The 18,889-nt window shown below is 43.1% G+C and overlaps 1 protein-coding gene across 1 annotated transcript in view; it reads right to left on the bottom strand.

Moving 5' to 3' along the window:
• Nucleotides 1-603: 603 nt before the first annotated feature.
• The window catches only part of LOC138350346 (PE-PGRS family protein PE_PGRS26-like), a 39,064-nt gene continuing 20,778 nt past the window's right edge, over nt 604-18,889 (bottom strand). Inside the window, exons 2-7 of the mRNA XM_069300972.1 lie at nt 6,938-7,112; nt 6,627-6,779; nt 5,763-5,891; nt 4,347-4,547; nt 2,907-3,107; nt 604-623 (exon numbers count right to left, since the gene is read on the bottom strand). Of these exons, the coding sequence (XP_069157073.1) occupies nt 604-623; nt 2,907-3,107; nt 4,347-4,547; nt 5,763-5,891; nt 6,627-6,779; nt 6,938-7,112 (879 nt within the window). The remainder of the gene's footprint in view (nt 624-2,906; nt 3,108-4,346; nt 4,548-5,762; nt 5,892-6,626; nt 6,780-6,937; nt 7,113-18,889) is intronic.

Consider the following 18,889-nt stretch of genomic DNA (forward strand, 5'->3'; position numbering starts at 1 on the left):
ATGACGACTGATAGGGAATGTTAAGGGTTGAGACCTAGAGGTAAAAGTTAAGAGAGAGTAAAAGTTAATTGTTTAGAGAAAGCAAAAGTTAAAGAAGGTAATGTTAAAAATTAAGAGAAAGCGAATGCTAAAAGTTAAGAGAAAGTAAATGTTAAAAGTTAAGAGAAAGTAAATGTTAAAAGTTAAGAGAAAGTAAACTTTAAAATATAAGAGAAAGTAAATGTTAAAAGTTAAGAAAAAGTAAGTGTTAAAAGTTAAGAGAAAGTAAATGTTAAAAGTTAAGAGAAAGTAAATGTTAAAAGTTAAGAGAAAGTAAACTTTAAAAGATAAGAGAAAGTAAATGTTAAAAGTTAAGAGAAAGTAAATGTTAAAAGTTACGAGGAAGTAAATGTTGAAAGCTGTGAAAGAGTTAATGACTGAAGGATGGCGATAACATATTTGTAATATTATTACGGGATAAAAAGCTTGATCTTTATGAGTGATCGTTAAACGTTTTTGGGAAAAATGGCAAAATAAAATAATGTTTAGATTAGAGACAAAAAGTTAATGCGTTATCAAGACGCTACTGAATCAAGAGAGAATGTTCAGGGTTAAGGATGAAAATTAGGAGTTGAGGAAGCAAACTGAAAGTATAAAAATGTGGAGATAGGGAATAAATTGTTGATATGCAGAACGTTTTGGCGGATTGTTGAGGTCTGAGGAGAAACGTTAGGGGCTAAGAGGGGAGATTATTGGCTTAGGAAGAAAGTTAAGGGGGCTTATAGGATGTTGTTGACTGGGTAATAAATTTAACATCATACATGGGAATTTTTCTTTTACTGGAGAAGAATGTTAAGAGCGTTGAGGAGAAGTCATTGGTTGAAATACATTTATAATGAAGAAATTCAAGATAGAAGAGAGTGTTAAAAGATAAGATACTGAAGTTGCACATGAGTTTAGAATTATAAATGAAAGTTATAGAAAGTTAATGATGGTGAACAAAATAATAGAAAGTTAAAGAAAACTTAAAGAAATAACTTAAAAGTTAAAGAAAACATCAGTTCCCAGGGCCGGGACCGCTGTGGCCACTCAGTCATCGTCATTTGCCAACTACATGCAAAAATAATTCCGCGTATTGGACTGGGTCTACCAACTCCAAAAGCGGCGGCAGCCACTCTCCACCAAATACCAATATATGAAAAAAATGACGCGTGTCTCAGTCAACTTCGCGCGCGTGAGAGAGAGAAAATTGGGAAATTGTCAAAAACCTGCAACACCTCAGTGGAGTGAAGCACACTGCTGGTGCTGTAAACACCATCAGATTGAGGTAACTGGGTGAGCAGCAGCACTGCGCTGCAGGGTGAAAGAAAGCACTGAGGCGGACCGCTGGCATGCAGGGAAGTGAAGCTGGCGGTCTGACCGTACACAAAGGTGTTTATTGGTCAGATGTATATGTATACAGGTGGAGGAAGGCGGCCGCCATTGTGAGCCAACAATACCTGAAGAGACGGGGTGAACACCGAGCCGGAGCTGGCCACTGACAGGAGTTGTGATCACAACCACGGGGAGAGGGACAGGTTCACAGAGACGCTGTGGGTAGGCACGAGGTGATGATCACGGGAGACGGAGGCTTCATGCTTCTCCAAGTTGTGGTATCTGTCATGGTCTGTCTGTCTGTCTTCTCTCCTGTCACTGACGCCCGTCAGAGTCTGTCTGCCTCCTCTGTTGTCACTGGCACCCCGCAAAATACTGACTACCGTCATTCACGTCTCATTAGAATTTTTTTATATACTGGTAAATTTTTGGACTGTCATTCAGCTTGTTAATGTGAGCCAGTCCATTAACATTTAAGTACACCGTTATGAGCATCATTTCCATCAAGCGCTGACGAATTACCAATTCTTCATTTTTTTATACATTTCTTTGTTACCAGATAAATGTTTTTTTATTTGGATTACATTATTCAAGAATATTAACCTTGCAGAATCTTCCTCGTATTCTTGATGTTTTGACTTTGTGTGGAGGTCGTATTAGAAGACCCAACAACTCACTCTTTGTTTATGTCATATTCTTTCTAGTTCATCCTCCTATGTTGACTGTTTGCCGACGTATTTATTTCCTGCAGTTAGCGCTCTTATTCTTCCAGCAGTCATCGCTATTATTCTAGTAGGAGTCATCATTAAAATACTTCCCTGATCCATCATTACCACACTTCCCTGATCCATCATTACCACACTTCCCTGATCCATCATTACCACACTTCCCTGATCCATCATTACCATACTTCCCTGATCCATCATTACCATACTTCCCTGATCCATCATTACCACACTTCCCTGATCCATCATTACCATACTTCCCTGATCCATCATTACCACACTTCCCTGATCCACCATTACCATACTTCCCTGATCCATCATTACCACACTTCCCTGATCCATCATTACCATACTCCCCTGATCCATCATTACCATACTTCCCTGATCCATCATTACCACACTTCCCTGATCCACCATTACCATACTTCCCTGATCCACCATTACCATACTTCCCTGATCCATCATTACCACACTTCCCTGATCCATCATTACCATACTCCCCTGATCCATCATTACCATACTTCCCTGATCCATCATTACCACACTTCCCTGATCCACCATTACCATACTTCCCTGATCCATCATTACCATACTTCCCTGATCCATCATTACCATACTTCCCTGATCCATCATTACCACACTTCCCTGATCCATCATTACCATACTTCCCTGATCCATCATTACCACACTTCCCTGATTCACCATTACCATACTTCCCTGATCCATCATTACCATACTTCCCTGATCCATCATTACCACACTTCCCTGATCCATCATTACCATACTCCCCTGATCCATCATTACCATACTTCCCTGATCCATCATTACCACACTTCCCTGATCCATCATTACCACACTTCATTGATCCATCATTACCACACTTCATTGATCCATCATTTCCACACTTCATTGATCCACCATTACCACACTTCATTGATCCATCATTTCCACACTTCATTGATCCACCATTACCACACTTCCCTGATCCATCATTACCACACTTCCCTGATCCATCATTACCACACTTCCCTGATCCATCATTACCTCACTTCCCTGATCCATCATTACCACACTTCATTGATCCATCATTACCACACTTCATTGATTCATCATTTCCACACTTCATTGATCCACCATTACCACACTTCCCTGATCCATCATTACCTCACTTCCCTGATCCATCATTACCATACTTCCCTGATCCATCATTACCATACTCCCCTGATCCATCATTACCACACTTCCCTGATCCATCATTACCTGATTTCACTGATCCATCATTACCGTACTCCCCTGATCCATCATTACCATACTTCCATGATCCATCATTACCACACTTCACTGATCCATCATTACCATACTCCCCTGATCCATCATTACCACACTTCCCTGATCCATCATTACCTGATTTCACTGATCCATCATTACTGTACTCCCCTGATCCATCATTACCACACTTCACTGATCCATCATTACCATACTCCCCTGATCCATCATTACCACACTTCCCTGATCCATCATTACCTGATTTCACTGATCCATCATTACCGTACTCCCCTGATCCATCATTACCACACTTCCCTGATCCATCATTACCTCACTTCCCTGATCCATCATTACCATACTCCCCTGATCCATCATTACCACACTTCTCTGATCCATCATTACCTCACTTCCCTGATCCATCATTACCATACTCCCCTGATCCATCATTACCACACTTCTCTGATCCATCATTACCTCACTTCCCTGATCCATCATTACCAAACTTCCCTGATCCATCATTACCATACTCCCCTGATCCATCATTACCATACTTCCCTGATCCATCATTACCACACTTCCCTGATCCACCATTACCATACTTCCCTGATCCACCATTACCATACTTCCCTGATCCATCATTACCACACTTCCCTGATCCATCATTACCATACTCCCCTGATCCATCATTACCATACTTCCCTGATCCATCATTACCACACTTCCCTGATCCACCATTACCATACTTCCCTGATCCATCATTACCATACTTCCCTGATCCATCATTACCATACTTCCCTGATCCATCATTACCACACTTCCCTGATCCATCATTACCATACTTCCCTGATCCATCATTACCACACTTCCCTGATCCACCATTACCATACTTCCCTGATCCATCATTACCATACTTCCCTGATCCATCATTACCACACTTCCCTGATCCATCATTACCATACTCCCCTGATCCATCATTACCATACTTCCCTGATCCATCATTACCACACTTCCCTGATCCATCATTACCACACTTCATTGATCCATCATTACCACACTTCATTGATCCATCATTTCCACACTTCATTGATCCACCATTACCACACTTCATTGATCCATCATTTCCACACTTCATTGATCCACCATTACCACACTTCCCTGATCCATCATTACCACACTTCCCTGATCCATCATTACCACACTTCCCTGATCCATCATTACCTCACTTCCCTGATCCATCATTACCACACTTCATTGATCCATCATTACCACACTTCATTGATTCATCATTTCCACACTTCATTGATCCACCATTACCACACTTCCCTGATCCATCATTACCTCACTTCCCTGATCCATCATTGCCATACTTCCCTGATCCATCATTACCATACTCCCCTGATCCATCATTACCACACTTCCCTGATCCATCATTACCTGATTTCACTGATCCATCATTACCGTACTCCCCTGATCCATCATTACCATACTTCCATGATCCATCATTACCACACTTCACTGATCCATCATTACCATACTCCCCTGATCCATCATTACCACACTTCCCTGATCCATCATTACCTGATTTCACTGATCCATCATTACCGTACTCCCCTGATCCATCATTACCACACTTCACTGATCCATCATTACCATACTCCCCTGATCCATCATTACCACACTTCCCTGATCCATCATTACCTGATTTCACTGATCCATCATTACCGTACTCCCCTGATCCATCATTACCACACTTCCCTGATCCATCATTACCTCACTTCCCTGATCCATCATTATCATACTCCCCTGATCCATCATTACCACACTTCTCTGATCCATCATTACCTCACTTCCCTGATCCATCATTACCAAACTTCCCTGATCCACCATTACCATACTCCCCTGATCCATCATTACCATACTTCCCTGATCCATCATTACCACACTTCCCTGATCCATCATTACCACACTTCCCTGATCCATCATTACCACACTTCCCTGATCCATCATTACCATACTTCCCTGATCCATCATTACCTCACTTCACTGATCCATCATTACCACAATTCCCTGATCCATCATTACCACACTTCCCTGATCCATCATTACCATACTTCACTGATCCATCATTACCACACTTCTCTGATCCATCATTACCTCACTTCCCTGATCCATCATTACCACACTTCCCTGATCCATCATTACCTCACTTCACTGATCCATCATTACCACACTTCCCTGATCCATCATTACCACACTTCCTTGATCCACCATTACCACACTTCCCTGATCCATCATTACCACAATTCCCTGATCCATCATTACCACACTTCCCTGATCCATCATTACCACACTTTCCTGATCCATCATTACCATACTCCCCTGATTCATCATTACCACACTTCCCTGATCCATCATTACCACACTTCCCTGATCCATCATTACCATACTTCCCTGATCCATCATTACCACACTTCCTTGATCCACCATTACCATACTCCCCTGATCCATCATTACCACACTTCCCTGATCCATCATTACCACACTTCCCTGATCCATCATTACCATACTTCACTGATCCATCATTACCACACTTCTCTGATCCATCATTACCACACTTCCCTGATCCATCATTACCATACTTCACTGATCCATCATTACCACACTTCACTGATCCATCATTACCTCACTTCCCTCATCCATCATTACCACACTTCCTTGATCCACCATTACCACACTTCCCTGATCCATCATTACCACAATTCCCTGATCCATCATTACCACACTTCCCTGATCCATCATTACCACACTTCCCTGATCCATCATTAGCACAATTCCCTGATCCATCATTAGCACAATTCCCTGATCCATCATTACCACAATTCCCTGATCCATCATTACCACACTTCCTTGATCCACCATTACCGTACTTCCCTGATCCATCATTACCTCACTTCCCTGATCCATCATTACCATACTTTCCTGATCCATCATTACCACACTTCCCTGATCCATCATTACCACACTTCCCTGATCCATCATTACCACACTTCCCTGATCCATCATTACCATACTCCCCTGATCCATCATTACCACACTTCCCTGATCCATCATTACCATACTTCCCTGATCCATCGTTACCATACTTCCCTGATCCATCATTACCACACTTCCTTGATCCACAATTACCATACATCCCTGATCCATCATTACCATACTCCCCTGATCCATCATTACCACACTTCCCTGATCCATCATTACCACACTTCCTTGATCCACCATTACCACACTTCCCTGATCCATCGTTACCATACTTCCCTGATCCATCATTACCACACTTCCTTGATCCACAATTATCATACTTCCCTGATCCATCATTACCACACTTCCCTGATCCATCATTACCATACTTCCCTGATCCATCATTAACATACTTCCCTGATCCATCATTACCACACTTCCTTGATCCACAATTATCATACTTCCTGATCCATCATTACCACACTTCCCTGATCCATCATTACCACACTTCCCTGATCCATCATTACCACACTTCCCTGATCCATCATTACCATACTCCCCTGATCCATCATTACCACACTTCCCTGATCCATCATTACCATACTTCCCTGATCCATCATTACCACACTTCCTTGATCCACAATTATCATACTTCCCTGATCCATCGTTACCATACTTCCCTGATCCATCGTTAACATACATACCTGATCCATCATTCCTACACGTCAATTCATCACATTCCAGCCTCATCTGTTGGATGGTTGTTCATGACCACAACCATTATATTCCCTCGTGTTCTTACTCCTCCAGGGTTAGATCTTCCAGGCTTTCTCAAATTATTATATCTTTCTTTCACTTTCTCTTTTTGTGTTAACTGCTACTCTTTTATTTTCGTAATTAGGTGCGAAGCTTCATGGATATACTGCAACTGGGATAGCTAGTCAACAGTTATCACATCTGTTAAAACATCATAGTCTCTCTCACTTTCCCTTCACCCCTTGATATAGAGATTTGATCTTCTTTAGTGAATGTAATTGAGAAGCGTGTGTTGGTTGACCTTTTGGTTCTGGTTTCTCTACTGATTCTCATTGGTTGTTTGTTATGTCTGGCCGGATGTTCAGAGGGGGTGGGGGAGCATGTTGTAGATATGGGCGGGGTTCAGTAGAGAGAGTGGGTGGAGCATGCTGTAGATATGGGCGTGGTTCAGTTGAGAGAGTGGGTGGAGCATGCTGTAGATATGGGCGGGGTTCAGTAGAGAGAGTGGGTGGAGCATGCTGTAGATATGGGCGGGGTTCAGTTGAGAGAGTGGGTGGAGCATGCTGTAGATATGGGCGGGGTTCAGTAGAGAGAGTGGGTGGAGCATGCTGTAGATATGGGCGGGGTTCAGTTGAGAGAGTGGGTGGAGCATGCTGTAGATATGGGCGGGGTTCAGTAGAGAGAGTGGGTGGAGCATGCTGTAGATATGGGCGGGGTTCAGTTGAGAGAGTGGGTGGAGCATGATGTAGATATGGGCGGGGTTCAGTAGAGAGAGTGGGTGGAGCATGCTGTAGATATGGGCGTGGTTCAGTAGAGATGGTGGGTGGAGCATGCTGTAGATATGGGCGTGGTTCAGTAGAGATGGTGGGTGGAGCATGCTGTAGATATGGGCGTGGTTCAGTGGAGATGTGATCAGTTAGGTACTTAACATAAGGCCAACCACCACAGATGGGTCGGTCACTGCCTGGCATATAGTTTTAAGAATAATGATGAATTGAGTCGCTCATAAGGATGTTTTTATCATTAGGTAAGGGTTAAGCTTTTTGAACAAGTTTCTCAGAAATAGTCACTGGCCTTTCACACACACAAACAAAACTGTGTCTAAAATAACGCCATGTGGGAGGGAGGTTGAAAGACTCACTCTTTAGTAACACTAAACTTATACGTTAAAATATGACAGAAATATTACCTGTGGCGCCAAGTCCTCGCATATCAATATCGAGAAACGTCATTAAAATATATACTTTTTGACATTCATTAAATAAAAATCACTAAATGGCTATTGTTACAATACTCATACCTCAACAATTAGTTCAAAAAAATATCATTAAACAACACACACACACATAGCATATCTACTGACAACATATTATAAATACATTCATGAATATATATATATATATATATATGTATATATATATATATATATATATATATATATATATATATATATATATATGTCGTACCTAGTAGCCAGAACGCACTTCTCAGCCTACTATGCAAGGCCAAATTTGCCTAATAAGCTAAGTTTTCCTGAATTAATATATTTTCTATAATTTTTTTCTTATGAAATGATAAAGCTACCCATTTCATTATGTATGAGGTCAATGTTTTTTTATTGGAGTTAAAATTAACGTAGATATATGACCGAACCTAACCAACCCTACCTAACCTAACCTAACCTATCTTTATAGGTTAGGTTAGGTTAGGTAGTAGAGAAAGTTAGGTTAGGTTAGGTTAGGTAGGTTAGGTAGTCGAAAAACAATTAATTCATGAAAACTTGGCTTATTAGGCAAATCGGGCCTTGCATAGTAGGCTGAGAAGTGAGTTCTGGCTACTAGGTACGACATATATATATATATATATATATATATATATATATATATATATATATATATATATATATATATATATATATATATATATATATATATATATATATATATATATATATATATATATATATATATGTCGTACCTAGTAGCCAGAACTCACTTCTCAGCCTACTATGCATGGCCCGATTTGCCTAATAAACCTAGTTTTCATGAATTAATGTTTTTTCGACAACCTAACCTACATAACCTAACCTAACCTAAAGTTTTCGGCTACCTAACCTAACCTAACCTATAAAGATAGGTTAGGTTAGGTTAGGTAGGGTTGGTTAGGTTCGGTCATATATCTACGTTAATTTTAACTCCAATAAAAAAAATTGACCTCATACATAATGAAATGGGTAGCTTTATCATTTCATAAGAAAAAAATTAGAGAAAATATATTAATTCAGTAAAACTTGGCTTATTAGGCAAATCGGGCCTCGCATAGTAGGCTGAGAAGTGAGTTCTGGCTACTAGGTACGACATATATATATATATATATATATATATATATATATATATATATATATATATATATATATATATATATATACATATATTAGTATATTTTGGTAGCAGTCTTTCCTGTAGACATATATTAATTAATATGACCGAAAAAGTAAGATTAATAGTTCTAACACGAATTTTCTATATTTATATTGTTATGATCTCAGCCTGCAGGAGAAACGAGTCTTCCCCCTTGAGAGTTATTTAGCAAGCCTGACCTAACCAGAAGGTCTAGGATATATAGAGGAGATAACACAGATGTAAAATAGCTGGTTGGATATGATGAACAATTTAAGATTATGGGCAGTGAAGAAGAAAACAGATAAATGACTGGCTAGGAGATGTGGACATTTTGCTGGAGGCGTGAAGTCTCGCTTCTGGAGGGCTTTGACCTCACTTGAGGCCAGACATCACAGGGGGAAAGCCGCGCTCCGTTGAGCTCCTGTCAGAAAGGAACCCCTAGTGATATATCTCGAAGAGAAGAGAAGTGTGCAGACATACCAGCTGTGGAATTGAGCTGGGGATGTGTGGTCTCAAGTCCTGGGCGACGAGGAGTGTTTATTAAACTGCCCAGAGGCATTATCGTGGCCCATGGCAGCGCCCTGAGCAAGCTCCGTCAGAGGGAGGAGCGCGCTCGACTAGACAATCTGTGGTAAGCACGATTTAAGCCAGTTCATAGTGATTGCTTGTAGTTAGTCGTGTGCCCAGCGACAGTAGCAATGTTTATTTATAAGTTTGACATGTTTTGATAAGGCAGAAAGCCTAAAATAAGAGAGTGGAGAGGGAGAAACACGGAGGGACGTCCGTCCCCTCTGAGCGCTGGCAGGTGACTGAGAGCTCCCGACGGCGGAGACCCCTCCCGGAGTGAGTGAGGCCCACCAGGCAAGGTGGAGCATGGACCCGCCCAACGGGGGAGTCCACTCTCACAGTATGTAGAGGACAGATAGAGGTTCTAGGCAAACATATTGTGTGATTATTTTTGTTTATGTGTTAAACGGGAAACATTTTTATTGGAGTGTCGATGGGTTGCAGGTTTGTCTTTGGGGAAGAAGTTGCTGAGAACTTCGAAGCCAGCACAGATGAACTGATGAGACTCCAAGGTAGTGGAGCAGAGGACCTCAAGCTGTGAGGAGAAGCAGTGAAGAGGAGTGTCACGTGCTTCTGTAGAGGTGGTGAAGCACCATAATTGCTCGAGGAAACTTCATGGTGTAGCAGCCAAGAGAGCTGTGGAGGACCCTAGCAGAAGGGTGAAGCACCCTAGTTGCTCAAGGATCCTTCATGGTAGCAGCCTGGAGGAGCTGCAGAGGATCCTGGTAGTTAAGCCCGGAAGAACCTAAAGATCAGGGTAGTGAACTTCTAGAGGTGGAAGGGAAGTTCTGGTGGATTACTTGTAGGGAAGTGATAGTGTTTGTTTGTCATTAGCGTGCAAGACGCAATGAGAGGTGAGTGATTGTTTGCATTCTTATGTCAAGGAGTGTTTTATACTGAAGTTTAGAGTTACATTCGTAGGCTGGATTACCTACAGATGTATGTGTTCTAGGAATGATAGAGTGATCGATTGATCATTGTTGTGTATCAAGGAACATTTATACTGATATATATATATATGATATTGCATTCAATGCTGATTTTCCTTGTACATGTTTATAGATATATTCTCTTGTTGATCGTGCAACATTGTAGTATAAGACAATCTACTATTGTCTTATACTATATATAATCAATATGTATATTGATCTACTTGAAGAGGTAGACAGTATCAGGTGGGGAATCAGAAGATAGGATACCACTTGATAAACTGATAATAGAGTTCTGATGGTGTTGGAGTGCACCCTGATGGTAATAGTATAGAGTATAGGATTCATTATTATTATATGTGTATATGTATTGTGTATGTGCTCTGTCCAGTAAATGTATTCCAATTTGCTGGCATTTGACCTTGTCCTAGTGAGGCTTCCCATGAAATAGTACAGAAGGAGAGAGAGAGAAAGAACAAAAAACCACTGCTGTGGACAGGGTTGAAGGTAATACTAATAAGTCAAAAGGGGATTGAGGAGATCATATCACATAAGGAGAGAGAGGGGAGCCACAGCGGCTCGAGTGGGTGTGTGCACGTGACAACGAGGCTGAGTGTTGGAGCCGCATCCCCTAAACGTGTGACGTTGAACCCGTCTCCAAGAGCCAGAAGCGCCAAGGGTGATCTCCTAGAGAGGTATAAGCACTCATAAGCGAGTTGTGGGTTGGGTTGTCCGTAGAGAAGGATCAACGACGACAACAACACCAACCTACACTATAATAAATTGGGGGCCTGTGTCCGGGAGAGTGAACTGACACACCCACACCCTGTCCAAGAGTGGATTTGTATACCCCTTGCTGGAATAGATACACTGTGTGACTGCAGGTGTATATTTTCTCTCTTGGGAAGACTCACAGGACAAGATGGATAAGGTGCAAGCGTTTGTGGAGTCAGGCAAGCCTGAGGACTTGGAAGGTTGCACGAGGGATCAATTGAAACAAATAGCAGAAAAATGTGGCATTAGGTTGAAAGCATCTAAAGTAGTTGGGATGAAGGATGAGACCCTGAGGCAGTTAAGAGCCAAAAATGAAGTGGTAGAACAAGGAGCCCAGAAAGGAGCTGAAAGTGGAAAGGAGGATGATGGGCAGGATGAAGTGAGATCCCAGGGATCAAGTAGGAGCAGCAAGAGTAGCTGCAGTAGCAGGAGTAGCCGAAATAGGAGCTTGGAGAGATTCCAGTTAGAGCTCCAGATGCAGCAACAACGAGAGGACAAGGAGAGACAGTTCCAGCTGGAAAAGCTGAAATTAGAACTCCAGATAAAAAATGAAGCCGAGAAAGAAAAAGAGAAAACCAGACTGGAAATAGAAAAGGAGAAAGCAAGACTAGAGGTGGAAAAAGAAAAAGCCCAGGTCGAAAAAGAAAAAGAGAGAACCAAACAAATGCATATAGAAGCGAACAGAACCTTGGCTGAGCAAAGGATTGAACATGGGTTGCCAGAGGGCACCGCCCCGGTATCACACTCACCAGATGTTAGGATTAGGGAGAAGGACATTCCCTTGTTTGTTCCCGAAGAGGCAGAGAGCTTCTTCGAGCATTTTGAAAAAGTAGCCAGCATCAAGGAGTGGCCACAGGAGGAATGGGCCCAGTTGGTCCAGTTAAGATTGACCGGTGCAGCCAGGGAGGCATACACCCATTTGTCACTGGAAGAGTGCCAGGATTATGCCACGGTAAAGAGCAGCATATTGCGCTCGTTTCAGTTAACCCCAGAAGCTTATAGGAAGCGCTTCAGAGAAATGATCAAAGTTGGAGCATGTACGTTTGCTGAGACAGCAAGGGATCTGGAAAGACGATTCCAAAAGTGGATTGAGGCTGCTGGAGTTGGATCTTACGCTGACCTGAAGCAACTGATGGTCATGGAGAAGTTCTTGGAGATGATGCATCCCGAAACGAAGTTCAAGATCCAAGAAGCAGGGATAAAGGAGGTGAAAGATGCCGCAGATAGGGCGGATATGATTACTGAAGCATATAAGAGCTTGAGGGAGAACAGAGTGAGAAGCGAGGCGAGACGCAGCAATGGCAGATCCAGTGGAGTCTGGGGAGGAAGAAATTATGAAAGACCCAGAAGAGTCTGGGGTGAAAAGAATTTTGATAAATGGGCAGATAAAAGTAAGTACCCTAAAACTCAGAAGAGTAGGTCGCGCACTTCGTCTGAAAGTGAAGATGGAGGAGCTAAACGAGAAACTGATCATTATCCAGGAAGTCAAGAGCCCAGTAAAGCCCCACAGAGTGCAGGTAGTGTGCCTGGCCCGAGGAACTCTCATGCGAGTGGACAAAGTCAGAGCCACTCTGGTACATATGGAAGAGACTTTTCCCAGGTGAGGTGTTACAATTGTAACGGATTGGGTCACGTGATGCGAGATTGTCGGCAGGGCAAAAGAGTTGTGACCCTGGCCATGTGTGACCCCCGAAGTAGATATACTAATGTGTTCCAAGACAAACCACAGAAGGTGAACTTAGTGAACGAGAGGTATAGGCCGTTCATGAGCAAAGGTTGGATCAGTATAGGAGGCCATCCTGAGGTAGAAGTTGGTATCTTAAGAGATACCGGAGCTAATCAGAGCTTGATTACGAGAAGCCTGATTGGGAATGTTCGACGGTTAGCTGGCAGGAGTAAGATGAGAGTATATGGGTTGTTGTCTGAGAGTGACATGCCCGTTTGTACTGTCCAGCTAAGGTCGGAATATGTGTCGGCAGAGATGATGTTGGGGGTATGCCCCGACATACCTGTTCCAGGAGTCCAAGTGATCCTGGGGAATGACTTGTGCGGGAGAAAGGTGTTGCCAAGAGTCATGGTGGAGACTGTGCCAGAGGAGTGCCCAGGAGGCCACGGCACGGGTGGGACACCTGAGAGTGTGAACCTGACTGACATCCGAGGAGATGAGTCAGGAGACCACCAAGCCATTGAGTACCCTGTCTCGGTAGTGATGAAGGCAGAGGTGGCCGACAAGGAAGACGCTGGAGAAGATGAGACAGTGTCGATTAAACCGGTAGAAGATATCGATGTAGATATAGCATGGCTGTTTGATGAAGGTCCAGCCCAGGAAAATGAAGTCTCGGTGAGGTCAAAAGTGAAGATGACCCAGCCGAAGAAGAATCATGTGAAGAGAGCGAACCTGAACAGAGCCCAGTCCGCTGAAATTAAGAGTCGGAAGGCGAATGCAACTGTGCTGAGTAGAAATGAGGAAGGATGTGGACAGACTGAGGACGGGAGTAGAGCGTCAAGTTGTCAACGAGCACAGAGGCATATGGATAGTGGAGTTAAGTTGTGGGAGATGTCAAGAGTTGACATGTTTCACGGAAAACGTGGAGGAGAGATAGTGAAGAAGAGTAATAGCCGAGAAAATGAAAGGAGAAGAGTCAGTATGTGTGGAGAGAGGCTTATGAGCACTCTAGGAGAGGTAAAGCGACATGTACGGTCGAGTGCTGTTGGATGTAGTACAGTGCTCTAAGAAACTTTTAGGGAACGAAGAAGAGTTGAAGGAGAAGAAATGGAGTTGTATAGAAGTGAGAAGTGTGGGAAGAGGATGATGATACAAGCATGGAGGAGTAGACGAAAGCCGAGAACTCGATGGAAGTCAAACAGGATGAGGTCTCGGATAAATAAGAAGACGAAAGGGAGGATCGTCGGTGAGGACAAGGGAGTGAAGTATGATGACAGGAGACGGAAGTATAATGGCAGTAGATGGAAGTGTGAAGACGACAGAGGAGGTACAGACACTAGATGTCTGACTCTGGACGTAAAGAGAAGAAGACGAGGAAACGGAGGGTGGAAACAGTAAGTAGAGTGGACCGATGGAGTGCAGGCGTCCAAGGAGGACAGCCTAGCCAAGAGGTGCAAGAGGAGCCAGATCGTTTGTGAGAGGATCATGTTTCTGGCGAGTTGTGAGCCAGATGTTACAAGGAGCAACGAACTAATTGTAGACTCCTAAGGGAGTACATAAGCAGATCAACCGGTCGAAAATATTGGTTGAAGAACGAGACAGTGTGGTGGCGGATGTATTATCCCGAGCTTTGCCACTGGAATAACTCTCAAAAATAAGGGGAGGGGAGTGTTATGATCTCAGCCTGCAGGAGAAACGAGTCTTCCCCCTTGAGAGTTATTCAGCAAGCCTGACCTAACCAGAAGGTCTAGGATATATAGAGGCGATAACACAGATGTAAAATAGCTGGTTGGATATGATGAACAATTTAAGATTATGGGCAGTGAAGAAGAAAACAGATAAATGACTGGCTACGAGATGTGGACATTTTGCTGGAGGCGTGAGGCTCGCCTCTGGAGGGCTTTGACCTCACTTGAGGCCAGACATCGCAGGGGAAAAGCCGCGCTCTGTTGAGCTCCCGTCAGAAAGGAAACCCTAGTGATATATCTCGAAGAGAAGAGAAGTGTGCAGACGTACCAGCTGTGGAGGTGTGGTCTCAAGTCCTGGGCGACGAGGAGTGTTTATTAAACCGCCCAGAGGCATTATCGTGGGCCGTGGCAGCGCCCTGAGCAAGCTCCGTCAGAGGGAGGAGCGCCCTCGACTAGACAATCTGTGGTAAGCACGATTTAAGCCAGTTCATAGTGATTGCTTGTAGTTGGTCATGTACCCAGCGACAGTAGCAATGTTTATTTATATGTTACACATGTTTTGATAAGGCAGAAAGCCTAAAATAAGAGAGTGGAGAGGGAGAAACATGGAGCGACGTCCGTCCCCTCTGAGCGCTGGCAGGTGACTGAGAGCTCCCGACGGCGGAGGCCCCTCCCGGAGTGAGTGAGGCCCACCGGGCAAGATGGAGCATGGACCCGCCCAACGGGGGAGTCCACTCTCACAGTATGTAGAGGACAGATAGAGGTTCTAGGCAAACATATTGTGTGATTATTTTTGTTTATGTGTTAAAGGGGAAACATTTTTATTGGAGTGTCGATGGGTTGCAGGTTTGTCTTTGGGGAAGAAGTTGCTGAGAACTTCGAAGCCAGCACAGATGAACTGATGAGACTCCAAGGTAGTGGAGCAGAGGACCTCAAGCTGTGAGGAGAAGCAGTGAAGAGGAGTGTCACGTGCTTCTGTAGAGGTGGTGAAGCACCATAATTGCTCGAGGAAACTTCATGGTGTAGCAGCCAGGAGAGCTGTGGAGGACCCTAGCAGAAGGGTGAAGCACCGTAGTTGCTCAAGGAAAACTTCATGGTAGCAGCCTGGAGGAGCTGCAGAGGATCCTGGTAGTTAAGCCCGGAAGAACCTAAAGATCAGGGTAGTGAACTTCTAGAGGTGGAAGGGAAGTTCTGGTGGATTACTTGTAAGGAAGTGATAGTGTTTGTTTGTCATTAGCGTGCAAGACGCAATGAGAGGTGAGTGATTGTTTGCATTCTTATGTCAAGGAGTGTTTTATACTGAAGTTTAGAGTTCCAGTCGTAGGCTGGATTACCTACAGATGTATGTGTTCTAGGAATGAGAGTGATCGATTGATCATTGTTGTGTATCAAGGAACATTTATACTGATATATATATATATGTTATTGCATTCAATGCTGATTTTCCTTGTACATGTTTATAGATATATTCTCTTGAGTACAGAAGAAGAGAGAGAGAGAGAAAGAACCAAGAACCACTGCTGTGGACAGGGTTGAAGGTAATACTAATAAGTCAAAAGGGGATTGAGGAGATCATATCACATAAGGAGAGAGTGGGGAGTCACAGCGGCTCGAGTGGGTGTGTGCACGTGACATCAAGGCTGAGTGTTGGAGCCGCATCCCCTAAACGTGTGACGTTGAACCCCTCTCCAAGAGCCAGAAGCGCCCAAGGGTGATCTCCTAGAGAGGTATAAGCACTCATAAGCGAGTTGTGGGTTGGGTTGTCCGTAGAGAAGGATCAACGACGACAACAACACCAACCTACACTATAATAATATATACATACATATACATACATATATATATATATATATATATATATATATATATATATATATATATATATATATATATATATATTATTAAATATGACCGAAAAAGTAAGATTAATAATTCTAACACGAATTTTCTCAGTCTTTCTTACATTTCTTTTCACTGTTGGTGGTAATTCAAAAATCAATTCTCCAAAATTCATTTTTATTTCTAGTCTGACGCGACACTTGAGCGCGTTTCGTAAAACTTATTACATTTTCAAAGACTTTAGTTACACATACACAACTGAATAGAACTTACACATCTCCGATTTGTTTATATCTACATTTGAGTGAGGTGGATGGGGTGAAGTGGTATTTAATAGGGTATTCAATTCATCAACACAAGACAGAACACGAAACAATGGGTATTGAATAGAAGTGATTGTAGAAAGCCTATTGGTCCATATTTCTTGATGCTTCTATATTGGAGCGGAGTCTTGAGGTGGGTAGAATATAGTTGTGCATTAATTGGCTGTTGATTGCTGGTGTTGACTTTTTGATGTGTAGTGCCTCGCAAACGTAAAGCCGTCTGCTATCGCTGTATCTATCAATGATTTCTGTGTTGTTTACTAGGATTTCTCTGGCGATGGTTTGGTTGTGGGAAGAGATTATATGTTCCTTAATGGAACATATAATCGGAAATGGAAATGTCAAGACACACAAGCCTGGAAACCCACTTCAGCCAATCATTAGCCAGATACTCACACCCACGTACAGACTGGCGAAGCGACTCAACGGCCTGCTAACTCTTTATGTCCCTTGCGCCTTCAGCCTGAAGTCTCCAAAAGAATTTGTTGACTTACTGCGGGGCACACGGGCCACAGGGATAAGAGCCTCGTTGGACATAGAATCACTGTTCACCAACGTACCTGTGGACGAGACAATCGGGATGATAGCCGACAGAGTGTATCGTGATCGTGCCTGTACTCCTCTTGACATACCAGAGAATATTCTAAGGAAACTACTCCAAGCTTGTACTAAAGAGGCACCCTTCTTGAGCCCGGATGGGCACATGTATAAGCAAGTAGATGGGGTCGCCATGGGTTCTCCCCTAGGTGTCCTGTTTGCAAACTTCTACATGGGTACCATCGAGCAAAGTGTCTTAGTCGACATGAACTTGAAACCGGCCATATACTGCAGGTATGTTGACGACATTTTTACACAGGTACCTGATGTCAGACATCTGCAGGAGCTGAAGGAGGCGTTTGAGCAGAGTTCCGTGCTGCGTTTCACTTACGAGATGGAAAAGGATGGGAAGCTGCCCTTTCTAGATGTAACAGTCATTGAAAAGAGCGGAGGTTTCCACACTGCAGTCTACACTAAGGAAACGAACATAGGAATGTGCCTAAATGCCAACAGCGACTGCCCAGAGAGGTACAAGAGGAGTGTTGTTAACGCATATGTCGGCCGTGCTCTCAGCCACAGCTCAGAATGGAAGCAAGTCGACGAAGAACTCTGTAGGGTAAGGCAGGTCCTAGTCAACAACGGCTTCTCCAATGGTTTCGTCGAAGACATCATAAGAAGGAAAGTGACACGCCATGCAACCTCTGAAGAGACAACTAACACAACACCTATACCCCCTATTAGACTATTTTACAGGAACTTCTTTTCCACAGCTCATAAAACGGAGGAATGGGTCCTGAAAGATATTGTTAATAGAAACGTTATCCCTACAGACAAAAATCAGAGGATACAACTGACGATTTACTATAAAACCAGAAAAACGACCAGCCTACTCATGAGAAACTCTCCAGACACAAAGCAGAACGCTTTAAAAGAGACCAACGTCGTCTATGCCTTCAAATGTCCTCTTGGGGATTGTAAGCTCCAAAAAAAACAGTATATAGGCAAGACAACAGCATCTCTTCTAGGTGTTTAACGATGCATAAGCA

The sequence above is a fragment of the Procambarus clarkii genome, chromosome 45, assembly GCF_040958095.1.
Source record: "Procambarus clarkii isolate CNS0578487 chromosome 45, FALCON_Pclarkii_2.0, whole genome shotgun sequence".
NCBI classification, from domain to species: Eukaryota; Metazoa; Arthropoda; class Malacostraca; order Decapoda; family Cambaridae; genus Procambarus; species Procambarus clarkii.